The sequence below is a fragment of the Rhipicephalus microplus genome, chromosome 1 (assembly GCF_043290135.1).
Source record: "Rhipicephalus microplus isolate Deutch F79 chromosome 1, USDA_Rmic, whole genome shotgun sequence".
Classification (NCBI taxonomy): Eukaryota; Metazoa; Arthropoda; class Arachnida; order Ixodida; family Ixodidae; genus Rhipicephalus; species Rhipicephalus microplus.
In genome coordinates, this window is record NC_134700.1 from 216,013,985 (window position 1) to 216,040,289 (window position 26,305).

The following is a 26,305-nucleotide window of genomic DNA, read 5'->3' on the forward strand; positions in this document are numbered from 1 at the left end:
CCCCTCACTCGAGCGCTCTGTTATTAGCACTACCTTGTGAAACCCACGCATAATAAAGCTAAGGAACGTGTAAGGGAGATAATTTGTGGTCTTTATTTGTCATGGAGTGGTTATAATATTGTTGCACTAATAATATTGATACTCAGCGCCTCCACCACAAATCTGTTACGACTGAGTTAAGGTTTACAGTGCTTATGTAGAGTAAAAGAAGGAGGCTCGGCAATAAGAGGCAAAGATGGAGTGCTCAGGCAACACCAGTCAACCTCGTATTCCTCTACTAAATGCCCGGCTGATTCCACAGTTCGTCTCATGCAATGGCAATATAAATCTAAAAATGCGGTAAGAAACTGTACTTGCGCTGGCAGTGTCCAATCGTACAACCTTTGCACAACCTGTGCGACGCTCCACCACTTCAGCCACGGCGGGGGGTGTTCGTCCTGTTCACTTTATCTGCTATACTTCTGCGCATGTAAGCACGGGTGTGTTAGCCAGCGCCACTCGTAGCTATGACGGCGGGCATAGTGAACACACATTTTTCCCCCGGCTAGCGTCACGTAGTACGTGATTACGAGCAGGCAGCTGCCCCATGAACGAGACCCTCGATTGATTGATTGATATGTGGGGTTTAACGTCCCAAAACCACTATATGATTATGAGAGACGCCGTAGTGGAGGGCTCCGGAAATTTCAACCACCTGGGGTTCTTTAACGTGCACCCAAATCTGAGCACACGGGCCTACAACATTTCCGCCTCCATCGGAAATGCAGCCGCCACAGCCGGGATCCGAACCCGCGCCCTGCGGGTCAGCAGCCGAGTACCTTAGCCACTAGACCACCGCGGCGGGGCGAACGAACGAGACCCTCGCTTCGAATGAACGAGCGAAAGAGAATAGATAAATGGCTCATCTCTGTGTTAGACAAAGCCTCACAAAAAACCATAGACAACGAAGCCAAGGAAGATATAGGGTACATAATTTGCAGTCTCTAAACTGTAGTGCAATAATTATGACATGAATTTAACGGAAGGAAAAGCTTGTCTGCGGCAGGTGCCCAACCTACAACTTTCGGATTACGCGCTGATGAACCCTATTAGAATTAGACGAACAGAAATACCCAATGAAGTGAACGGAAGAATGACCACCAACGTAGCTACACCGGTAGAGCACCGGACGGGTTTTCCAAAGGTTGCCAGTTCGGTCTCGGCAAGCGGTAAGTCCTTTTTTTCACCCACTGTATTTTATATCGACCTGTGTTATAATTACGACGGAACAGTTAAAGACTACACGCACCGTTCCAACTATGCCTTCGTTGGCTTCAATGGAGGCGGAAATGTTGTAGGCCCATGTGCTCAGATTTGGGTGCACGTTAAAGAACCCCAGGTGGTCGAAATTTCCGGAGCCCTCCACTACGGCGTCTCTCATAATCATATGGTGGTTTTGGGACGTTAAACCCCACATGTCATTCGTTGGCTTCATGTGGTTGTGCCTGACAGAGAAAAAAGCCTTTGATCCACCACGAATCTCGTTCTTTCTGTTTCTTGAAAAGTAATACGAAGGAAGAAACCACAACGCATCAGCTTAGAAGCCGGTACTAATAACTGTACTTCAAAGTCAAGTCTTCCGTAACTTTGGCGCCGAAATGCGTTCACGACAGGAGAACTTCAACAGTTAGGATGATGGAGTGCAAAGGAACACAGAAAAGGGAACAAAAATAGAAAAAAAGACAGCTAGCCCATGTCTTTACCCTGCTTAACTAACCTTAACGTTCCTAAAATCACGTAACATAGCAAAATAAAATGACTGTCGCGATGCAGCAGCTAACGCCGTGGTTCTCATTTTTTTAAATGGTACAGCGTATAAAAAATTATGTGATTAGGCAAACTGTTAACTTCCAAACACTTATGTTGAATTGCGCTCCCCGTGTTCTAGACGTTCTCTACTGTTCTTTTTTTTTTTCATCTTCGTTTCAAACTTTCGTTCAAAAGCTTTGCGTAGATATAGCGTCGTTGGCTAAATCTTTTCCTGTAGATCATTTTCTCCGATTAAAACTGGGCACGAATAATAGCCTGCAAGAATGATGTCAGACACGATAACGTGACTTATCAAGCGCAAAAATAAATGGAGCGAAAAACAAAACAATAATAAAATGCCGACGAAGCTGTCAGTACGTCGTGCTCGGAAAAAATGAAGATGAGTTCGAGGTTAGGGGAGGGGAAAGTCTCGGTGATCGCCGAGAAAGATAAGAGAAAGGCGGATAGAGGAAGCAGAAGCAAATGAAGAATGCGTCCGAAGAGCTTGGCAGTGGATCATCGTCGCCTGAATAAAACAGAAGAACACGTGGAGCAGAAGCGGGAGAAGAACGGGACAAGCCACGTTCTAGAAGAATAAGAAGATGGCACAATGAAGGCATGGTACTTGCGGAAAACGAAAGGAATTCCCCCAAGGCGCGAATGACGCGCCCCAGTGCACGGCCCGATCCACTCCCCGTTCCTAGGATGCCCGATTGTTGAAATATTAAAGAGGAAGAAGTAAGGATGAGAAAGATAAAAAAAGGGAAGACGAAGGTGTATTTTTGGCCTTGAGCGCCTTGTCGTACATGTCGGCACGTCGACGCGCGGGCTTTGAACGTGACGCGCTGATTTTGTCGAATAGGTGGAGAAAAGCAGCTCTAGGAGACGATGGAAGCACGGTACACGGGACGAGCGCTGACTAATATGCGCTCGTCCAGTATACAGTGTTTCCTTCACCTTCGTCTTCTTGGCGCTGTGTTTCCCCAGCTAAACTTTGGCACTGCTTCGCAAGATTTGACATGAGGTCTTCGGAGTTGAAGTACGAAGTGGAACGTCGCGCAGGGTACCACACCACTCACCCCTGGCCGATGTCGGGAACGAGAGTGTGCAGAGCAGGATCGCCAGCAGCCAGCACCAGATCAGTGACGAGATCCAGGGGTCCGGCGGCGGGCGCCGCGACGACCGGGGTTCGCGCCCCATGAATGCAAAGGGGCACCCCCGGCCTGCCGGCACACTTTCTATCCGACGCTAGCAGCAGGGCCCGCACCGCCGGCTGCGCATCGCCGTCTCCACCGCATCGACCCCTGCTGCCTCACACACAACGCACACACTACGGTCCCTTCTCTTCCCGCGCCACACTGCCAACTCCTCGATGATGCTTTCTGCTGCTCCTGCCGCGCGACCCACGGGGGCGGCCCAGACTCCTCTGGCTGCTGCGCCTCTGCTGCTGCTGCTGACACTCACGCGCACTGGCAGAAGCGACAGCGTCCGCGCCTGCCGCCGCGTGCGCCGCCATCGGCGCTCGCTCTGCCACGGACAGCGCCGGTTTCGGTTCCGGATGTACCGCTGTTGCCAGCGCGGAGCGGCACGCGTGCGTCACTCTTGGCGTATCAGGGAACAGGAGGAGCCAACACGGATCGGATGCTTCGGCTCCGCAAGGAGTGTGCACTTCGCTGCTCTTGCCGTCTGTATCTGCCCGTTTTTATATTATTACTGATAACTTTACACACCAAAACCATGATGCCCGATCGTTGAAATGTCATCATGTTATTATGAGAAACGCCGTAGAGGGGGGGGGGGGGAAGTTACGTATTTTTAATAAAATTTTACACAACGGTCGTTCGATGATTACTTGCAGTCCAGGGAATCGTGTTATGCATTTGAGCTTTCTAGAAGACATAGAGGGAAAAGTTCTGCTGTAAATGCCAATGTTACTGGCAAGCTCAGTGATGGTTCTACTTTGGTCAACTATAGTGTTCCCATCGAGAATGCTCAATGCACTCTGCTGGACATGAATAACATCTTTAAAACGTTATTCAAAGCTCGAACAGAACCTGTGCCAAGTGTAGACTTATGACTGAAAGACAGTTTCACGAGCTGCTTTGGCGTATTCTTCTATACAAACTCTATTACTAATCGCAACACAAAAAATAATATTACGTACCAGGTTCAGTATCATAACCTAGCAATGAATTTCTAACATTGTAGGATTCTCTCTATCCGTATTCGTATACATAGCTGGCATAGTGCTGGGAGTACACAATCACGCTGTAGAGCCACCTCTCGCCTCCACATTCTAAACTATTAAAATACACAAGCTTCCCATTTTACTTCCCTCTTTCTTTTTCTACATTCGTAAAGCATGAGCATAAAGTTCACTTTCTTGTTTATTCTCTGTAAGGCAATATGAACGAGCGCAATTTATGAATATTTTTATGATACGCCTTACTTTCTGAAACGATGCTCTGCAGTGGTGTCGTGCATTGGTATATGTAATGCTTACATCAAGGAATATCCGAAAGTCTGCTTAACCCAATGCCTTAATGCGTGGACCTCGGAGCAACCCATTCGCTTAACCCCGAAAGTAGGCATCCCGGCTATGATTTGTACAAATGAGGACGGTTCTGCATAGCATCAGGCCGTGGCGGGCTTGCGTGTCTGCGAATGCTCAAAGAACGCGGCTTCGATCCAGGCCTTAACTGGGATGGTGCGTTAACATACACTAAACGGTAATGTGACTACGCTCACTGACAAACAACTAGGAACTGTAATTACTAGTGATTATGAGCATTTTGTGGGCTCGTGTATGACTTACTCCAAATCAGTAGCTACCGGTAGGATGTGACCGTATCAAAGCAAAGCGACTGTAATTTCGCCTAACAAGGTTAATGCAGTCACTCGCAAGTCAGCCCTGCATAAGCTGCCTGTTGTGTTTCGGAAAGCCATTGGCAAAGGTACCGGAACCAACTGCCTACTTGCTGGTGAAGTCGATAACTCGATGCGAGAACTTGCGCGTAGATACTTATACTGTTTGATTGCATTTTTTTTTAATTTTGTGCTATTCGAGCTATTTCGATATACAGAGGCGCAAGCACTTGCCCGACCCAGTTAGCCATCCTAGCACTCTCTCGCAGATGTGGGAATAATTATGAAAACTGCATTATTAATCAGAGCAGTTTGTGCAGTTCCCTGTGCTATAGAGATCTTTCATTTCGCCCAATAACTGTAGAAGCTGCCTGTCGGCTACGATAATTTCTCTCATTAATTCTGTTTTGCGTTTGCATGAGCGATTTGTTGCTTTTCGTATTAGCCGCAACTACAAAGTACCCTAATGGGATTTTGCAGCATGTTTTCTGTACATATGCTTTAAAGGCTCTGATCATCAACGTGCCTTGTGGCATGTCTCATTCGCCTCACTGATATGTTTTTTTCTTTCTTTCGTTCACATCTCATCGCATTAAAGAGATGTCGCAGCAGAGTCGCGGCCCTTGTACCAGCGACATAATCAAGATTAATATGCAGGAAAACAGTCCATACTAACAAAAACCAGAGAACGCTTTAGGGAGAAGTTTGAACAAAATAAGCGAGAACTTCAACGCAAAGATTCCCGTCGGCGTGAATATATTAATGTAAGTTATGTTGTGCAAGAGGTTGGGTACAAGATACGGGAAGGCCTAAAAAAAGATAGAAAAAGAAAAGTGAATGGAAGAAGAAGACAAAGAATAAATTCGGTATGCATATATGTATATATTGCGTACGCGTCAAGCCGAAGATGAAGTGCGCTCACATAAGCACGGGGCACTGAACTTGAAGTAAAGTGTCCACCCTGTGTTCGAGGTTATTAAAGGTTAAATTCCAATGCGGTTACAAACTGACAAATTGTGCCACCGCTAAGACGGACCGGAATCGCACCTCACAAAAACAACGAGAAAGTATGTGTTTTTCTGTAATGGTGGTAAACAGTGCGACAGAGGCCCGATTACGGAAATGCACGGCCGAAAGTACCGTCCACACGCTTTCTTTAGTTGCACTCATTCACTCACACACTCACCCACTCACTCACTCACTCACTAGTATATCTTCATCTGGGTGACCTACTCAACTTCCACTTAGGAGTGGTGTCTTGGTAACGTCGTATAGAAGAGACAAAATAGGACGAATGTTTCAGGAAGCAGGGAACATCAGTTTATTACGCAGCCTTCACTCGCAGCTTCATGCCCCTGTGAGCTTTACGAAAGTGCGCTTCATTTTTTTTCTTTTTCCGGACTAGAAAGACAAGCTACCGTATCCACCATATCCGCGGGTTCCTCTATAAAACTCGTCGTCGGCGCCCGAGAAGTAAGATGGTCTGGGCGGGCCGTAGTTGATCCTCGTCGCGTATTGGTATCCGCGCAAGGCTTCTGGGGAGAAGTAGTGCGTCAAAAGTGCGGTTATCGGGTTAGCCATCCCCTCGTTGCCGCCGAGGGCGTCGTAGTGGGCGGACCTGGGCAGAGTGAGGTCGCGACGCTTGCGGGCCAGGTACTTCTTGACGTGGGGCACGTACCAGCCCGGAGCCTTATATCCGGGGTTCGGCTCGTACGTGGGATCGTATCGGATGGTGGCCGCGAAGCCACCGTACCTGGTGCCTTTCTTCTGCTTGCCTGTGACGAGACAAGTGGTTAAGCGGTCAACACAATACGCGAGATGCGCGAGTAAGCCGTAATATTTCATTCGTGGTGTTGCCTGAGCCTGATAATCTGAATGTTTTACGTCATGAAAAAGAATGCTGTTTTTAACGTAGAGCTCATGTATTAAAGATAAGAAAGAAGTGTCGTACGTTCAATTTGTCATGGCATATTTGTCTGTCGTGTCGAGAAAGCAGGCACTTCTATCAATATCAGGTGGTTGCCCCGCCGCGGTGGTCTAGTGGCTAAGGTACTCGGCTGCTGACCCGCAGGTCGCGGGTTCACATCCCGGCTGCGGCGGCGGCATTTCCGATGGAGGCGGAAATGTTGTAGGCCCGTGTGCTTAGATTTGGGTGCACGTTAAAGAACCCCAGGTGGTCTAAATTTCCGGAGCCCTCCACTACGGCGTCTCTCATAATCATTTGGTATTTTTGGGACGTTAAACCCCCCAAATCAATCAATCAATACCAGGTGGTTTTCAAAGACCCCCTCCCCCCTTCCCTTCTTCTTTTTTCTTGGCGAGGCCGTAGACAGCCCCATGAGCAATCCCGTATAGAATAACTATATACTCGATGATTTTCGTTAACAGTCGTGCCAGTGTGTAAAAAAGAAATAAAAAGAAAGTATTGGATGTTATATAAGGAATCCCACTGCTCTTGAAGGAACATGCACTCATGTCAAAGGGTCTTTTTGGTGGTTATTGCAAATTTTCATGAAGCGGGGCATGCCACAACTGTTATCAGTCATTTTGATTGATATGTAGGGTTTGATGTCCCTAAACCACGATATGATTATGAGAGACGCCGTAGTGAAGGGTGCCGGATATCAGTGATTTTTGAATGAGCACATAAAGAAACTGCAAAAGAGTATCTCGCTAGAACTAGTCCTGCCCCGCTCTAACTGAAGGTTACGTCGATGCGAAAGCTGCTGCGCAAAAAGTATTCCTGTACCATCATTTGCCGTGTACAATGTTTCCTGCAACACATGTGCAGGACTAACACAATGTTCAACGGCCAATTTTTTTTTGTGTGTGTGGGACCATGCAATATTCGGCCTTTTGTTTTTTTCATTAGCCCCTTCCGGAGAGGGTCATCACAGTTGAGCGTTCCTATTCTGACATCATTACACCAACCCATTGTTACACAGGGTGTGTATCGTCTCGGCATCTGGACACGCTCTTCTCTGTGGTAACGATCTTGCTAATGCGACAGCGTCAGCGCTCACAATCGGGACGCCATTAGAACGGCTTTCTAACCAAACTTTTTAGATTGGTCTAGTTGATCGAAGATCAATTTCCAACCAAGATGACGCATCAACGTAATCATCAAACTACACTGAAGCACCGCACCATCAAAAAGAAAGTCTGATGTACTTCCCCTCACTAAATCTTAGATCAAACGAAACCGAGTCTCTTGACCGAGAAGAAATCATCGCATGGTGGCAGCTACTAATTCATTCGCCTGTCTTTTCACCCTTAATCCATTACACCTATGACAGGATCTCTCATAGCGCATATACTGCCGAGCGAATCTCATGACATATCACTGCACTTGGGAATATCCACACCCGATCTATAATGCCATGACATTCATCCTGCATCCTGGAGGACCGCACTAGCCAGCTCATAGCCACAGTGGCAGCATCGGCCGATCCAGCGGACACGTGGGGTGGCGGGAGTTAATGGGGCCTTGACGTAAGTGTGGCATTCCACGGTGATCTTTTAAATATAAGTCTCTCTCTCTCTCTATCTCCACGCTATGAATGTTTTCAGTAGGTGAGAAAATACACAAGGCAGTGTCACCTTGCAGGCATCGCTTCACACAGAACGACCACATTCTTTCACTAAGAGTTCTCTCAGTGGCAATTTAGGAGCCTTAATTACGAGGCATTGCTAGGTAAGCATGCCTTTCATTTTCTAAAATATCCAGAAATGAAAGGAGACACCGTCTTATTGATTGGTTACGTGAGTTGACGGCGACTTTAAAAGCTGAGCTGTCGTAAAATTTCGAATTCAAGTAAACAAACCCCTTGTATGAGTCTTCTCGATTAAATTCGTCAGTGGTGACAAATGCTGAAAAATTCATCGTGCTGACACAGCTTGCTTCCTTGGGAAGCTGACAAATAACTTAAAACTATTGTTCCCTTTTACACTGTTCCGAAGGAGCAGGTGTGGACAACTTGTCAATTAGCTGCAGTATTGGTTTACGATTGCGCAAATTTCACTGCAATATTGAATTTTGGTGTTAGTCAAATGTTCAACAAAGTTATTGTTCTTGGCGGCCAAAAGACTGTAAAGTGTCCCAAAATACCATGAACTGCAGTCATATCTGCGTAAATTGTTTGACTATAGCAACCTCAGAGGCAAAACTTTTGCATCCGTGATGTTCCAGAAGAAAAGTGGTCAATTTTAAAGAACTTGCGTAAATATTGAGATTCCTACAAGTGCAGCAAAACCTTCGCTTAACTTCACAGGTGCCCATGATCCTCCGGAAAACGCCATTCAAAATATCAAAGCAGCCAGCGACAACTGTTCTTTGCTTCAATAAGTTGTCATCTCAATACGAATGTAAACTATGACAACATGTGTAAAGTGGTTGTATATCTTGTTTTCAGCAATTAGTGTGTTGGCATTGTTTTTAAGGAACGAGCTCTTCTCGATGTTTGGGGTAAAGATGATCGCATGGATGTAATTATGTTCGCGTGAAATTCCCATGAAGCAATCTTCTCGACGTTCCGGGAAGATATAGTACAAGAAAGCTACACGTCGCGCAAGGACAATCGGGCCCTTGTTTGAAATTGTAGCCTTCTTTGTTTACATCCACCCGTACACACTACAATGTTGGAGGACAAAGAAAAGTGCTTAATTTTCTTTTTGTACCAAAGTCAATAGAATAACACTGGTAAATCTCCCAGTTCCTGTGTTTCGCGAACGACCCCAGATTCGTTTACTTTTTTTAGCACAGCATCTCTGTCCTCGGCTTACTGCTGTTCGCTGCTATGACGCCGAGAAGTTTGCTTCATGGGGCACGGCTGGTTTTGTCAGAGCCCGTGCAGTCTGCGCGTAGTTTTGTTGTGTGTGCGTGTCTGCGTATTCGGATGCAGCAATGCAGCACATCTCTCGGTGCCGCGTTACCAGGAGGAAGACATTAAACAGAGGTGCACTTCACTTGAAAAAGTTCGTATGTTTTACTAGTTCATTGGTCCGTGCGAACAGCAGCGCGCGCTGGTATCGGCAGGCTCTTGCAGGGCCGAGCTCAGTACGCCGCGGGTGCCTCACCTTCGTAGCCCTTGACACCGGAGTACGTTGGAGGCATGTACGTGACGTACGTGTAGCTGACCGAGGACGCTGGGTAGCTGCCGGCACTGGAAATGTACGAAGAATGATCTTGGCGCTTAGTCTGGTAGCGAGAGCCGCCATAGCCGTGAGCAGGAATATAAGTGAGACCGTACCCGCTGTAGCTGTCATCGGCTGCGTAGTTGTCGGCCGGTGCGCTGTAGGCTGGTGCACTGTAGGCCGGTGCACTGTAGGCCGGTGCACTGTAGGCCGGTGCGCTGTAGGCCGGTGCGCTGTAGGCCGGTGCGCTGTAGGCCGGCGGAGCGTAGGACGGGGCGCTGTAACTGGCTGGTGCATAAGTCGGGGCACTGTAGCTAGGGGCGGCATACGATGGTGCGCTGTATGCGGGAGGAGCGTAAGAAGGAGCGCTGTAACTAGCAGGGGCATACGTAGCTGGTGCGCTGTAGCTAGGGGCTGGGGCACTGTAACTAGGAGCGGAGTATGCCGGGGCACTGTACGCTGGAGCGGAGTAAGCAGGAGCACTGTAGCTTGGTGCTGGGGCACTGTATGCGGGAGCACTGTAAGAGGGAGCGCTGTAGCTTGGTGCAGGGGCACTGTAGGCCGGCGCACTGTATGCAGGGGCACTGTAGCTAGGTGCTGGGGCGCTGTAAGCTGGAGCGGAGTATGCGGGAGCGGAATATGCGGGAGCGCTGTAGCTTGCTGCAGGGGCACTGTAAGCAGGCGCACTGTAGCTAGGTGCTGGAGCACTGTAAGCGGGAGCGGAGTAGGCGGGAGCGCTATAGCTGGGTGCTGGAGCACTGTAAGCGGGTGCGGAATATGCGGGAGCACTGTAGCTGGGCGCAGGAGCACTGTAACTGGGGGCAGAGTATGCGGGGGCGCTGTAGCTAGGAGCAGAATATGCAGGTGCGCTATAACTGGGCGCAGAATAAGCCGGAGCACTGTAGCTAGGGGCTGGAGCACTGTAAGCCGGAGCAGAGTACGCAGGTGCACTGTAACTAGGGGCAGAGTAAGAAGGTGCACTGTAACTCACAACAGCGTAAGAAGGAGCACTGTAGCTAGGAGCAGAATAGGCAGGGGCGCTATAGCTTGGTGCCGGTGCACTGTAGCTAGGAGCAGAGTATGCAGGAGCACTGTAGCTGGGTGCAGAGTAGGCGGGGGCACTGTAACTAGGGGCAGAATAAGCAGGAGCACTGTAGCTGGGTGCAGAGTAAGCGGGGGCACTATAGCTAGGTGCAGAATAAGAGGGGGCACTGTAGCTGGGTGCAGAGTAGGCGGGGGCGCTGTAGCTAGGTGCCGAATAAGCGGGGGCACTGTAGCTGGGGGCAGAGTAGGCGGGGGCACTGTAGCTGGGTGCAGAGTAGGCGGGGGCACTGTAGCTGGGTGCAGAGTAAGCAGGGGCACTGTAGCTGGGTGCAGGGTAAGCAGGGGCACTGTAGCTTGGTGCAGAGTAGGCAGGAGCACTGTAACTAGGGGCAGAGTAGGCAGGAGCGCTGTAACTAGGTGCGCTGTAACTCATGGCGGAGTAAGCAGGTGCAGAGTAAGCGGGGGCACTGTAACTAGGGGCAGAATAAGCGGGAGCACTGTAGCTGGGAGCAGAGTAGGCGGGAGCACTGTAGCTGGGTGCAGAGTAAGCAGGGGCACTGTAGCTGGGAGCAGAGTAAGCAGGGGCACTGTAGCTTGGAGCAGAGTAGGCGGGGGCGCTGTAGCTTGGAGCAGAGTAGGCGGGGGCGCTGTAACTGGGGGCCGAGTAAGCGGGGGCGCTGTAGCTAGGGGCAGAGTAAGCGGGTGCGCTGTAGCTAGGTGCGCTGTAACTCATGGCCGAGTAAGCCGGGGCACTGTAACTCGGGGCTGAGTATGACGGAGCACTGTAACTAGGAGCGGAGTACGCAGGGGCACTGTAGCTAGGAGCAGAATACGCGGGAGCACTGTAGCTAGGAGCCGGTGCGCTGTACATAGGGGCGGCATAGGCTGGGGCACTGTAGCTAGGGGCGGAATAGGCGGGAGCACTGTACATAGGTGCGGCGTATGCTGGTGCGCTATAGCTTGGTGCCGGTGCGCTGTACATAGGGGCGGAATAGGCGGGGGCAGCGTATGACGGAGCTGCATAACTTGGCATAGCGTAGCTCGGGGCGGCGTAACTTGGTGCAGCATAGCTTGGGGCCGAGTAGCTCGGCGCGGCATAATCTGGAAAATAACAAAACGTAGGCAGAGCAACAATCCTGCTTTTTTTGCTCGTGTGGTGAATATTACGTACATTTTTTCATGTTCAAATACACAGGCTTCATGCCAAATCGTAAAGGCAGCAACAATAAAATGTACTGTGAAATAGCGCGAGTAGGTTTTGGTACTTCTAATAGTAAGAGGGCATATTTTTTTTTTAATATGAAAGAAAATGTTTACTACCCACTGAATTGAGTACAGCAGTGAGAGCTAGCAATGAAATTGGTCACATTGCGCTTATTTTGGCAAAAATAAACAGTAAAAATGCACTATTTTGCAACCTGATGGCATGCAGAGTTGATTGATATATGGGGTTTAACGTCCCAAAACCACTATATGATTATGAGAGACGCCGTAGTGGAGGGCTCCGGAAATTTAGACCATGACATGCACAGTGCTGCTTGAAAACTACTGCTACAGATTAATTCGAAACATCGTGTGTAGGCTTATTAAAGCTACTGCGATGAATCAGTCAATAGGGCCTGTTAAGAATTCGTGATGAAACTGAAGGTAAACGATCGAATGAGAAGTTAACTGTACGCTAAACGTACATGAGTGCATGTGGCTTAATAGAGCTATCATTATAAGTTACGATGTGTAAGTTCATTGCACGTGGTGATGCAGTTATTTATATTTAACGAGCCGTGAGTGTAGCGCTTCGGCACGTACACTAGGTATGAATGAAGCGCAGATTATAATAAGTGTTTTCGAAATATTTTAATATACTCGATTACTTAGGGGTGCCACAGGAACGATCGAAGTTTGTGTCCTACTCGGCCTCGTCAATATGAAAGTTCGTGCGAATGGGACGGCAGGTATTTATGAGCAATCCTACGTGTTCAACAGTGCCAGAGCCGCCACTGTATCTCTGAACCAACGCAGCATGCCGAGACTACAAGTCGAATGTCCGAGCTTTCTCAGAACGCTTTATAGAAACCAGAAACATCTGTTCGAGAAGAATAGGTTTTCAGACGTGTAACGATGAGCCCGGTGGTAGACCCCGCACTCTGCATATCACAAATGGCTTTCAATTTATTTCAATTTAATGCACATGACCACTCGGTAACCTACGCCACACCCTTGAACTGTGAAAAGGATAACACAAACCAGTATTTGTTGCTCGAAGCCTAGAGGAAATCAGCACAGTTTTCTTTCCGACTTTTTGCGGGTTGCCTTATGATTCCGAACATATTTCCTTGCGGCTAGAAAGGCGTTGGTCGCGCATTCAATCTCCAAAGAATGACAAATTCTTTCGGCAACTATCAAGTCTTACTCATTTAAAAGTTATTTAACTGTGCGCATGTATAACGACAAAGACGAAATGCCAAACAGTAACCCTCACAGAAATAAATAACAGCGGCATTCACAAGCTGTGCGGTGAATCGTAATCAGCTGAAACAATAAACTGCACCGAATCATTTTTAGGGAAAAGGAGCGCTTTAAAAACCATTGTATCACTGAACTGCACTCGGACCTGATCGGGGCACACTCTCCTATTTACACCTTTATAATGCCAGTCACACCCTTTTATTTGTGTCGTTAAGCACTGAATCCCAACACTGTACAATTTCAATTTAGAGGAGATTTAAAGTGCAAGACTTCATTCTGCAATGCTGACTTTCTTATCTAAAAGATGCTTCATGTTGTGAAGTCTAGCATGTGTGAAGCATTTCTAAAGACTTTACGAGTGAAGCAGCTCTACAACGTGATTTTGTCGATGTTTTCATATCTATGCAAGCACGCTTTGACTTTTCTCTCTACTATAATATTGTATAAACTTGTTTTAAAGGGACCGTAGTGGTAATAGTGGTGTCAGTGGTAATGTTGCTACAGCTGGTCTTTGCTTCGCAGGTCTGGCCGGCAAGTGCTTCGCATGTGCGTCTCTTTCTGCGTCACATATTCCTTCTCGAAATACTCAGCCCGGCCTGTCACAAAAAATGTAAGAAGCATGCGAGACCTTTAAATCAATACTTACTCAGTGTCGAGAAAGATCACGTAATTAGAGGAGGGGTCCTTTTGAACAGTACTCCCATGTTGCACCTCAATGCTACGCGCACAATATCTCGAAGAGCTTCTGCACGCACCAAGTTCAACAGAGTGACTTTTTTTCTGCTTAAGTAATCCTTTTAACATCAAAGAGTGGCCTAACATTTCTCAACGCAGCCTAAAAACAAAAAAAAATGTGAAGTGGTAGCTTAGGATTACATTTTAGTCCTACTGTCGTTACGAAAGCTATCTGTATTGGAGAAGGTGTGCATAGTGACATCACGGTGGTATTATGAAGGTTTCTAGAAGTGAACTTTGCTCAATGGCGTCCTGTAGGAAAGGGCGGTTCTCTCGATGCGCACTAGCTAGAGTTCGAAGAGAGAACTTTGTATTCGTCTCTTCTCTCCTACATGTATGAAAAAATATAAAAGAAGTCTTCATCTTAAAAATAATCAAAGAATAATCAAACAGTTCTAGTCATCTGAAGACGCTTGTAATACACAACATGCCAGCAGTAACGTCCGTATGAGTATTCCCTCAAGTCTATCTTGTCTTATGGACACCTAAAACGTAAAATTTTTTTGGGGGCACCTGCGTAAATATCTACATCTACTCCAACTTTCTTAGTGTCTAGCACATTGTCATATCCTCGATTTTGGGATTCACACAGATTCTGTAGTGACACGAAGGAATGTATCTATGGGAGTGTGAATATCGTTTTGAAAGTAGCTGCCAGTGAATATCTATATTCACTGAAACTTACCTAATACCTAACACATTATCATACTGCGACAGTACACAGAAAAGCACAGAACTTCTGCCTATTGGGACACCAGGACATCGAGCTGAACCGATCACTGAGGACACGATTTTATCTTTTCTTTTTACTTTTCTGTTTCCACTTCTCCATTCCGCAGTGGCAGACTCATGTCAGCCAGCAATGAAACGACATTCCAGAAACTAATCCCATGCTCGAGGTATATTTTACTGTCGGAATTGTTATCAATTTCGAGATAAATATGGATCATCTAACGATAACAAGCAATATATCTACAGTAGGGCAAATACTGTCTTATATATATATATTCCCTCACCTTTTGTTAACGCCTAACACATTGACATATTCTCTATTTTGGGATTCGGACTGCTTCTGCAGTGATAAAACTGTAATAATATCAATAGGAGTGCAAATATTGTCTTTGAAAGCAGCTGCCATTGTCATATTGCCTATTTAGAGAGTGATGCAGCTTCTCTAGCGATAAGGGGAAAATCGCAAGGTGGACACAGCGGCGCGGAAGTTCTGTTCAGAAGCACGCTTTCGCTTAGAGAGACCATCGGCGGACTGTGTCCTTTAGTGCAAGGGGACATCATATGCGGCGCCTAGCCTAGCAACGACCCTCGGTCTACCCTGGGAGAGGCCTGACCTGAACGGGCAGGCTTACCGTACGAGGGTGCGGGGTAGTAGTACTTGATCGTCTTGACCATATACGAGGAGGAGGTGTAGGCACTACCTCCGCCGTAGCCGTAGTCGCTTCGCTTTTGTGCCGTCCTGCACTCGGTCAGCTGGCGGTGGAGCGCCCTGGACTGCTCGAACGTGTACGGCAGCACGGTCACGTTGGAGTCCAGAACCAGCTCCGTCGGCTTGGTGGCGTAGACGCCCGGCACCTCCTTGAGCAGCACGTAGAACTGGTCCTCGGCTGCAAGGAGGGAAGCGGGACGAGAGTGGTTCAAGTGCCATCATGTTAGTCAATGGCGTGAGCCCGGGCTGGTAATATGCGTTTGGACTATGCATTTCCGTGTATGTATTCATTATTTTTAGGTAACATGAAAGGCCAGTAAACCAAAACAGTGTGTCGCTTAGAGAAATCGCAAGCTTGCATGAAAATACCAGCTAAGTACCTTGGATGGCCCCACAAACACGGGTACATTCCACACCCGCGCACAAATAACAGATTTCAGAATTTCTAATATGTGTTACTAGGTGTTAAAACAGTCCACGGGCCTAACACTTGTGACCCGGCTCAGTCATGACTGTCTTCACCCAACGTTTTTGTTAGTTTGTTTTCTTAATAGTATGTTCACTATCTGCGCATACGCGATTGGTCTGAAGTATTCTTTTAGTGAGGCATTCTGTACGATTGTCACGTGTTAAAACGTAACCGCGGAACAAGCTCTATATTTCGGAATTCGCGTATAGATTTAGGTCACTATAGATACCATGGCATCACTCTGTTGATTGAAATCTGTCATCAAATCTCCTTCAGAAATGACCGACATATGAAGTGTGGAAAAGACCTTTTTTTAATTGGCAATGTTACCTGATATTATGTTTAAATATTTACCCACTCCAATTTCTTTACTCTCCCGGCTCTTGCAGGAGACTAATTTTGTAACTGTATGACTCGCTAGCAGTGGTGAACTTGAAATCGTTTTACCCACGTATACATATAATTATTCCGTATATTTTCCTTGTTGGCCAGCTGTCTGCATCTTAAGGTCCAGTAAAAAAATGTATGGTGCACCTCTCTTTAAGGATATCTCAATCAATCGACCAGCTTTGGGGTGCTTGCGTTAGGTTCATTCTTATTGTTTTTTTTTCGATGCTGCGAAATCCCACTAAAGACGGCGTGATGAGCATTATTTGTGGTTTTGGGAAAGCTGCTTACCAATGTTGAACCTGAATGATCACATAGAAAGATAAATAGCAGTGACTTAACTAATATGCAGCTGACAATTCTTGCTTCTTAGCATGTTTTTTTTAAAACAACGCACATAAACCTATACCTAAGGCGCTTTCTGGTTTTCTTATGTTCGTTTTTGCTATGCTCTGTCGCGGCTTAAACGAAAAGATGACAGACAAACGTACAATGACTGCTTCCACGTTAAGTGCCGTTCAAAGAAAAGTGAATGTAGAGATTAAATTCATCCTGCGCTGTTGCCCTGTTTCACCAGGGCGCTTTGTCCACACGGAATCCACGGAGAATAGTTATACATGGTAATAAGGGCTGCAGCGCGAGCACGAAGGTGCTAGAAGAAAAGTGAAACGAAAGGCGAGGCAAGGAAAGCAAAGAGGACAACACGAGCGCTCTTTGCTTTCCTTGCCTCGCCTTTCGTTTCACGTTTGTTCTAGCACCTTCGTGCTCGCGCTGCAGCCCTTATTACCATGAATTCCAACCAACTATCCCAAATAGCCGTTCTTCTTCAATGAATAGTTATACATGTGAACTGAAGTCCGTTTTATTTTTGCCTTTCCAAAAACGCTCCCGTATTTACGCAGAAAAAAAAACAAGCATTCCTCTCATTCCCACACGTAAAGTGCAGCGCGCATAATTGATATAAAGATGGCGTAACTGAGAAGCTACCTTTTTTTACACAATTTATGTCCTCCATGACTTTACACAGTATTTTACCGCGCATTGTCGCTGAGCGTGGCAATTCTTTTCTACAGATGTAGGTTGACATACAGACTAGGCGACATTGCATTTTGATTCTTTCTTGTTTCGTTATTCATGCTATTGTTCAGTTTTAAGAAAAACGCCGCTGTCTGTGTTCTAGAGAAACACGTGATGGCTAGAAGTGTGTGCAGTGAGTAATGCCATACTTTAAGTAATTTAGGTGTACAAAAACCAACAGTGTGTTTGTTGCCAGAGAGCCCAGTTGTTTACGAATAAATAAATCAATCAATCAATCTAAGATGAGCCTGTCAATTCACCAGAAATACTCCTCCCACGTATCCTATCAGTGCAGGGCGCTACCTCCTTCTTGAACACATCCTTCAGCAACCATAGCAAGTAAGAAACAGATAGTATTAGCGACGCACCATTAAGGGCTGCTGTGCACTTGCATCCTTCCTTGAGGGACACCACGGGACTCCTGGAGACCACATCCTCAGGTCCAACGAGCACAGACATGAGCCTCAGCCGTGCGCACAGATCCCGCCGACCGGCTGCCCATGCCAAGAAAAGAAAATTCAAACAATCTCAGCCAAGCAAACAGTGAGTTCGTGTGAAATGATAAAAGTTCATGCATTATCTACAGACTTCATTTCGTAATATGCCCACCGAGGGAAGCCCACAGTTTCTTACGAACGGTCTTGTCACCTGATTGCAAGCGTGTGCAAGCGAATGTGCGCAAATGTTGTTCTTCGCTGTAATAGACTAATTAACCTAATTAGGTTGATCACTTTTTTTTATTTCATGCACCATGACAAAATTAACTAATCAACGCCCAAGAGTAGAGAGACTCGTAGGTTAGTCTTCGATCTGATACCAATATGATGTACAGAATTCCGAAGTGAAATGGTCATATATACAGGATACGATGGTTTACGAACTTTCACTACATTTAGGGCACCGTTATCATCTACGAGCTAGCTTCACGCAAGTGCTATGGTTCTGGTAAAAAAATTTTCGCGCGCACTTACTAAACATGTTTACTAACTTTTCATTTCGATTTGGCCCATTCCATTAGCATTTGAAAAACTGCAGCATGCACTAAAGGAGTGATGGCCAGCTAAATCGTCATAGCACCAGTTCAGTACCTTATACTGTTCAACTTTGTCATCTTAGTCGTTCCTCAAAATGTACGGATAGTGTTTTGTGTATTAGGGGGATATAATTAAGACGAGGCACATTAAAAGCTTCCCGAGAACGCGTAAGCCTAAGAATCAAAGAAGTTATCTGTAAGAAGATTAGACTTTGGTTGCATTAACGTTCCCGCTGAGCTCGAGCTTTCGTCCCTGAGACTTATTCTGTCTTCCTTTTTATTGACATCGTTACGTCAGCTACAGGGCATTGAATGCCTAGTCTTCAGTTCTGCTTACCTTTGTGGAATGGAGTCAACGCGCTGACACGAGCGACTGGAATGAAAGAGAGAGAGAAAAAAAAAGGTTCAGTTAATAAAGTGCTACAAACTCAAAAAAACTTTCACACACGAAACTAAGCAATGATCGGTTGACTAATACAAGCTGAGTATTTCTGGTAGCCACTATTGTCAATTGCTTCTGTTGTCAGCTTAGGGTAAGCTTTGCCTGAGGATAAAATAAGCAATTTGTAGATGATTTCTTTGTTCGTACCTGAATATAAAACTATCCCACTCGACGAACCACCTTTTAAGCAGCAATGTTGCTAGTATTCATAAAGATTTGCTCTATAGAAAAATGGTAATTATTGAAACATGATTAGAGGGGAATATTTGCTATTGCAAATATAATGAACGAATAAGAATATTCTACTTCATTCGAGGTAACACTGAGTTGACAAATGATATCCTCTCCACCTTATCGTAAATATAGAAGAAATAAAGGCTTGTTAATTCAAAGCAAAGTGGAGGCTACAACAAAACAAAAAAAAAGAAACGAAAGAAGCAGAAGAAGAAACAGTGCCCCTGGCCTTGTTTGCGTGATCGTACACTCATCTCCTTCTAGTGTTCTACTGTTCGCAAAATTTCTATTGTTCGCAAACTTTTTGTTAAGAGCATAATCCTTGAGGATCAAGAACAGATTTTTGTAATAATGAATACCAAGCTACAATTTATTTGCTCATTTCAAGAATAATGAAAAAGAAAACAAATGACTTGAAAGTAATCATGAGTTGTGCATCTAGTAATTCCTACCACACATATCACGTCTAGCTTTTGGCTGCACTGGAAACTTCGTGATATACACTGGACGGGTTCGCCCTTTCGTTTAGTAATGTCCTGTTATTTTGCAGTTACAAGGGTTGTCTTCCCGTACTGAAAACGTGCCAGGGCTCTCCTTACAGCATTTCATAATGCCCTAAGCTTTTACAAGATACTCTCACTACAAACTCCTTTCCCATTTTGCCTTTAAACGCGGTAACCTGTATTTATTTCTTGACCACGTCGGTAACGAAAGATAAATGAGTGCCTCTAGCCGGCGTTAAAATGTGTAGAAAGGGGCACAATGAAAAAAAAACACTGAAGTTACACAAGGCGTTATTGAGAACCGTATCGATGCGACAAAGCTTGGCTTCATTTTCGAACCCACGATTGAATTCCATGTACAACGACACTCTTTATAGCTACTCAATTACGCAGAACTTCCTATCAGCTTCGGCATGTAAGTGTTTCCTCGTATTATGTCATGATTTTTTCGTACTTTAGTTAGTAAAATACTACACAATTCAATGCTGTTGTTTAATATGAGTACGAACTGTAATCAGTTGATCGTTCGGAATAGTCCAGAGAGACAAGGTAGAGCTGGCGTGTGAGGGCATGGCAAAAGATGGTAGGTGGGAGGGTCTCAACGAATATCCTTCGTATAAGGACAATAGAGAGTATATTTCTTCACGGCATCGCGTGAGTAACCTACTGACGTAACGAATTGTGCCGAAAAGTCGGAACACACCAAGAGAGAATAACTCAACCATCTTTTTTTGTAATTCGAAATGTTGGTTTGCGATCCTTCATAGTCTATCAAACTTATAGGATTAGTCTTTGAAGAACATAGGCGTGGAAAATTACAAGACAAGGTGTACATGATCAAGTGAGCCGAACAAAGGGAAAGCTTGAGCCCCATTCTCAACATCTCATCGTGCAGTGCTTACCGAAGCCATACTCGCACACGTCGGACGGGACGTCCTCCGGGCAGACGGGACATGTGGTCGGCGAGAGGGTGCATTTCAGTCCGGGTGGAGTATGCCTGGTGCTGCGAGGCAAGATAAGCAAAAGCATTTTGTGCTCGTCCACTTACTGTGAGGAAGTCATGAGGCCGAATCAAGCTGGCATGTAACGACATTGAGGCTCGTTGTTTGGCGACAAGAATTAACGAGTACTCTGCACGTCCATTTTATTGTCACCAGAATTTTAGGATAATTCATACTATCTTTTTACACATACCATCATGGTGAGATGCATCATCTACAAGAAGAGGGGGGGGGGTGGCAAGAAAGGCACTTCCCACCCTCCCCGCGATTCGTACTCGTCCACGAGGGAAACAGCTCTGATGTTTAGCAGGTATAATCAGTGACCGGGCTCTTTTAAACGTGCAGCGAGTGTCGGAATGAACAAAAAATTATCAAAATTTTGATGACAATAATGACAGGTAGCTAACGTGGTTGCTTGGGTGAGTTGGTACGACATGACTCAAATAAAGAACAGCGTCATTAACGAGGAACATGAAAGGAAGGAGACAGACAGCGGCACTGTCTGTCTCCTTCTTTTCTTGTCCCTCGTTATTGGCGCTGTTTTTTATGTGAATAATGACAGGCTTGTTTTTGTGCGCGTTACTCTCGACACACAGTTTATGCGGCTGCACTATATGACGACATTTTGTCACGTGGGCATTAAAACCTAACAAGCCTATCACTTCCGTCTAATGTGGCCACTGTGACAGGGCAGGCACTTAATGCAGTCGGTCACGGAGTATTAATACTTGCTTAATTGCCGCACATTCTGAACTGCTACGCCTGTCTGGATGCTTTTAGTGTGGTTTTTGAAACTGTTCGTGAAACCTGCCGTGCAAGCTAAACCAACGTTCATTGCGATGACAATCATATCTACATTTAAGGCACATTTTTGCCATCGCCGTCAGGTTCCATATAAATGTCAAATCTCTAGTATCACCCGACACGTCGTAAGTTACATGTACGACTGAACGCGTCCGAGGGCTACCGCCAGTCATGGCTCAAGCAGATAAGAAACGCCATGCCACTCTCCGTTACACGACGTTACAAGGAGGGATGAGAATGGCTGGCTGCGTCCCTCCGGCAGGTAAGCACGCTGCATTGCACGCCCATATATTCAAATATATTGGCGTACAGTAAGACTTCATACCTTTCCCCCTCCCCCCCCCCCCCCCCATGAGTAACGCCGCAGACGCGTGCGGTTGGCATTGCCTATCATTTAGCGAAAGCATGCAAATATAAGTCAGTGCTAACGAGTGCTGGTACAAATCAAGTGAATACGGTAGCTATAGTCACGTGACTCACTGAGACACTTTGCTAGATTGCATTGCATTCAGAATTCACTCATAGTTACGGCACAATACTCTGCCCTCGTTATAAAACGTCGAAAGACGAGGCCAAGAAAGCAATTACTCAATAACTATGAAAAAAAAAACACTTGATGCAGGGCCGAATAAACAAGGAAAACGCCCAGAGTTTGGTACGATCCCAATTGCCCTAACTACTGTAGTTCAATATCTTCTCGCCCGGCCGTGGTGGTCTAGTGGCTAAGGTACTCGGTTGCTGACCTGCAGGTCGTAGATTCGAAGCCCGGCTGCGGCGGCTGCATTTCCGATGGAGGCGGAAATGTTGTAGGCCCATGTACTCAAATTTCGGTGCACGTTAAAGAACCCCAGGTGGTCGAAATTTCCGGAGCCCTCCACTACGGCGTCTCTCATAACCATATGGTGGTTTCCAGAAGTTAAACCACACATATCATCATCATCAATATCTTCTCTTGATTTGAACGTCGGGTGAACACGTGCTACAAAGGTGAAATTTCCGATTCGCGTTATTTCATCTGATCCCCTAGCATCATCAGTTTTCTTTAGCGAGGCTTAGTACCAACGCACCGCGTAGCATATTGGCTCACCGAGATATCTTTTGAGAACCCGTCGTGAATCAACTAGTTTTTAAAGACAATAGACTTTCTTGGGGACCTTCGATGCAAACATTTTGCTCTGTCTGTCTGTACATTTGTCTGTTTTTTTTACTCCTTAGGCTTCAATAATATTTCATTATATTATCAACAGCAAGGCCTGTCCTCTGAAGGGTTAAAATAGCAACCTGTAGTGATAATGCGCGCAAGGGTTGTTAATTCAAAGCGAAGTGGAGGCTACATACGAAGTGAGTCCTACGATAGACGCAAGAGATCGAAATTTTTATGATGCCTATATGTTTATCTGAAAATTTTCGTTCTATTCCTCAGTACCTCTTTTCGCCAATTTATCCCTTCTCTTAGTGACGGGTAGCAAAATGAACATGCGTCAGTTTGGCCTCCCTGCATTTGTTTGCTTCTGTTTCTCGTTTTATTAAAAATAATGCCACAGATTGTCGGTTGCACATTGACGTCGTAATGTGACTTCCCATTAGGTCATTGACGTTGTTCGTTCAAGTAATTAGCCAATACTGTGTAACCTGCTATTAATATTCAGGCCACCTGATGTAGTCTTGGGTTATCTAGGGGAAAACTACGGCTTGGTTGAAGCTGGCTTTTTTATTTGCGTTTTCTCTTTCTTGTAAGCTCCATCTTTAGGTTAAGTAGTTTGATACCTAATGTTCTCCCACAAAAAAGCTTAATTTTCGAAATACTAATGAATACATGCTTTCTGTGTGCTTTCATTGAAGAGACTGCAATTATGCGATACTCTCTATTTGTTTGCTTGTTTGTTGTTTACTTACTTAAATTCTTTTTTTTTTCAATCTCAACTGCTATGTATGCTTTCTGGAATACTTTCACGTGATGTAGGAAAGAAAGCATAATTCATAAGGCTCTTATAAAACTGCTTTAGAAAAAAATGAAGCAGGTGTAACTTATTCCACCGCAATACAGCTGAAGGTGATGTGCTAACAAATTTACGTTATGGTGAGCACATGTACGTTGGCTAGTAGAGGGTGCATTGTATTAAAACCGCAGTGTGTCTGACGGAGTCGAAGTGGTATTGAAATTTTATAATGCCCTTTAACAAGTTACCTGATCCACATCCCTCCAAATGTTTGTCCCCTTTACGAAACCTAAAATAAATGTTGCACCTATATTTTTTCCCACTCAATCAATATACACCAGGTAAGTAATCCGATTCATTCGTCGTCCATTCATTGTTGCATGCATTATACTTATGATATTCTTTAGGTAGTAGCACGTACGTAATCTCGTGACTATGCGGCAGTAGTGCTAGGATAGAAGAGTCACTCGTTCAAATCGCGTCAGGACTCTAAAAATAGACTTTTGGTAAACTTAATGTCCAGATGGTTGAGCACTAGGCTTGCGGCTACATTCTACAACTTATACCAACCCTATGACCTATGCTCGTTAGCTTGCTTCATTTCAACTGCATCGAAAATCCCCAAGATTTAAAAATATTGTTAGCCTTGCTGCTGAAATTTCACCGACATCAAGTAAATGCTATTTGACATTTACGGTGCTACAACAGCCTTACCTACTAATCTTCAAAACACCCTTGGTAGAGTTTACACAAAATAAAAAGCTGCTAGCTTTTAGGCGTTCTCACGTTTCTTGGAGCCTTCAAAACATATCACTTCTTCACTCAAATTTCCTGGGTGGGGCGTGAGTCAGCCTTTTTCGCGAGTGATGCTACCGTTCCAGGCAAAAAACGCAAGCAACATTATGAAAGTAGTATTCCATAATAAGATACATACTAGTGAAAAGATCACAGCGATTTCAAGCAACGTGCAATCAGCGGCTAAGTTTATGGTCAATAAACTTAGCTATAAAAAACCACCGCACAGGCTACCCATTAAGTTTTGTGTTTACTAAGCCACGAGCGTATGCGGACAACAAGACCATAACAGCTTTAAGTCACTTTTTAGTCATCTGCAGTCCAAGTAGTAATCGAGGGCCTGATTCCCTAGTTTTCTCTTTCTGAAATGCGTTTTTCTGTTGGTCAGTGAGCTCCATTATTGATATCCTGCATTGTGATTGGCCGAAAATTCTCTCACAAAAATGTTTAGCACAAGAAGCTTTTCCAAATATGGGCGAAAGTACCGCGCAATAGTCCTTGTGTGATCCATGCCCCACCCATCGTCAGCCTGACTACGCCCACTGCAGGGCAAAGGCCTCTTCCACGTTCCGCCAATCATTTAATCCACCATTTAACTTTGGGTGTAACGGGTATAATTCATGGAAAGTGCGGTAAAACTTGTGGGCTGTTCAACTTTCGCTGAATGCTTTCTGTTATAGTTACACTGCCGAGTAGCACAGTTTTGCTAACGGACCAAAAAATAGTGATGGGAACCTGCTTGGAAATAAGTGGGTGGTATATTGAAGCTGATTCCACCACCCGAACTGTGAATAAGTTTCGATTAGCCACTGCGTATCGAGCATAAAATGTCACTTCTTTGATACAACACTATTTCAGAAGCTAGACCTTGCTCCCACCAAACTAGGGCTAAGACTCCTGCAACCGCACGGCTAAGACGAAGGCGCTAAACGACCACGAACTCGTGGGTGGTTAACGCAGCTTCGCGACGCGGTACTCACAGGTCGGCGGCTCCGGCCAGCAGCGCGGGCAGCAGGAAGAACCCGAGGATGCACGTAAAGGACTGCATGTTTGCCGCTGCTGTGAGCAATGGGAGGGACCGCTGTCGCTTTTAGAGGCGACGAGGTCCTGCTGACCGTGGGCGCAAAAACGGCCGCAGCGGCGTAATGGGACACCGGTCCTGCGCCGTCGCTCCGCTTGATAGCGCCTCACTTCGGCGCCCGGTGTGGGCACGGGGCACCTCCGTGCCTGCACGAAGAAATCGAAAGCGGCACGTGGCTCCTCCAGGGGACCGATGAACCCCGGTTCGGAGAGGGGCGAGGCCTCAGACCGGATGCCCCATCGTTCCTGGAACACCGAAAGTCCTCGTGTCAAGGACCACGAAGAGATTGTTACCCCCGAAGCAGACGTGACGCGTGACAAAGGCGAACAGTGTGGTTCCGAGTGAAATTCAATACACGGTTGTTTATATTACACGGTGGTCTTCTGCACGTCCTTATGATTTCGTAGTGAGCGTTAACATTAGTGTTTGATGCTCATCTGCATATTTGCTTTGTTGCATAAGGGAACTTGACACTTGTTATGCTTGAATGAACAGTTTGCCCCAACTGAATAATTGTGTACCTGGAACAAATGATTCTAAGATGCACGGCTACGAGGAAGGCTATCTCCTCAATTCACACACAGGGAGGATGACAAGTGGTCCCTGCGTCATTTTTGTTATAAATGGGAAGCATTTGTTTGCGTATATCAAGCACTTCTGCTATCTATCTATCTATCTATCTATCTATCTATCTATCTATCTATCTATCTATCTATCTATCTATCTATCTATCCACTTGCGTCTGGGTGCTCCCGTGATCACCCGCTTAAGTTGGTTAGGGTCACATACCCACGGGTGGGTATGTGCCGCTGGTGTGAAGCTACGGGCCACAGGGGATTGACCCTTCATATCTACCCAGGAACAACGAGAACACACATGGATAATTTCAACGCGTGAGCATCAACAAAAAGCCGACATCGGCAGCATTGGCCCGACAAATGCAAATAATAAATGTCAGGGTTTTAGCAAGAATCGGACCATAGCATTTTGCGTAGCAATCAAGTATTCTACTACAGAGCCATGCCAGGTTTCGGAACAACCTTCCAAATAGACACAAATGTTTGTGG

At 45.9% G+C, this 26,305-nt stretch overlaps 2 protein-coding genes across 3 annotated transcripts in view; both read right to left on the minus strand.

Moving 5' to 3' along the window:
- Window positions 1-3,232, minus strand: part of LOC142807311 (chondroitin sulfate proteoglycan 4-like) — a 159,535-nt gene extending 156,303 nt beyond the window's left edge. The window contains exon 1 of the mRNA XM_075891338.1: window positions 2,868-3,232. Within this exon, the coding sequence (XP_075747453.1) occupies window positions 2,868-2,988 (121 nt within the window). The 5' untranslated portion in view covers window positions 2,989-3,232. The remainder of the gene's footprint in view (window positions 1-2,867) is intronic.
- Window positions 3,233-5,950: 2,718 nt separating this feature from the next.
- LOC142807327 (uncharacterized) lies at window positions 5,951-25,295 on the minus strand. 2 transcript variants are annotated; one of them, XM_075891340.1, is made up of 8 exons: window positions 25,138-25,295; window positions 20,520-20,620; window positions 18,776-18,811; window positions 17,774-17,899; window positions 15,465-15,650; window positions 9,903-11,931; window positions 9,730-9,815; window positions 5,951-6,428 (listed from the first exon to the last, which is right to left on the minus strand). In XM_075891340.1, exons 1-8 carry the CDS (start codon window positions 25,203-25,205, stop codon window positions 6,055-6,057), a joined length of 3,006 nt encoding a protein of 1,001 aa, XP_075747455.1. In that variant the 5' UTR covers window positions 25,206-25,295; the 3' UTR covers window positions 5,951-6,054. The 2 variants fall into 2 exon arrangements, with proteins under 2 accessions (XP_075747455.1, XP_075747454.1); XM_075891339.1 differs by having other exon boundaries at window positions 15,396-15,650.
- Window positions 25,296-26,305: the final 1,010 nt, after the last annotated feature.

Excerpts from the sequence above, each read along its gene's own strand:
- LOC142807327 (XM_075891339.1), bottom strand. The coding sequence starts at position 25,205 with ATGCAGTCCTTTACGTGCATCCTCGGGTTCTTCCTGCTGCCCGCGCTG. Across the intron at positions 17,900-18,775 it reads GTTGACTCCATTCCACAAAG|CCGGTCGGCGGGATCTGTGC; the intron begins GTAAGCAGAACT and ends TGGCATGGGCAG. Across the intron at positions 11,932-15,395 it reads CTACCCCGCACCCTCGTACG|ATTATGCCGCGCCGAGCTAC; the intron begins GTAAGCCTGCCC and ends GTTATTTTCCAG.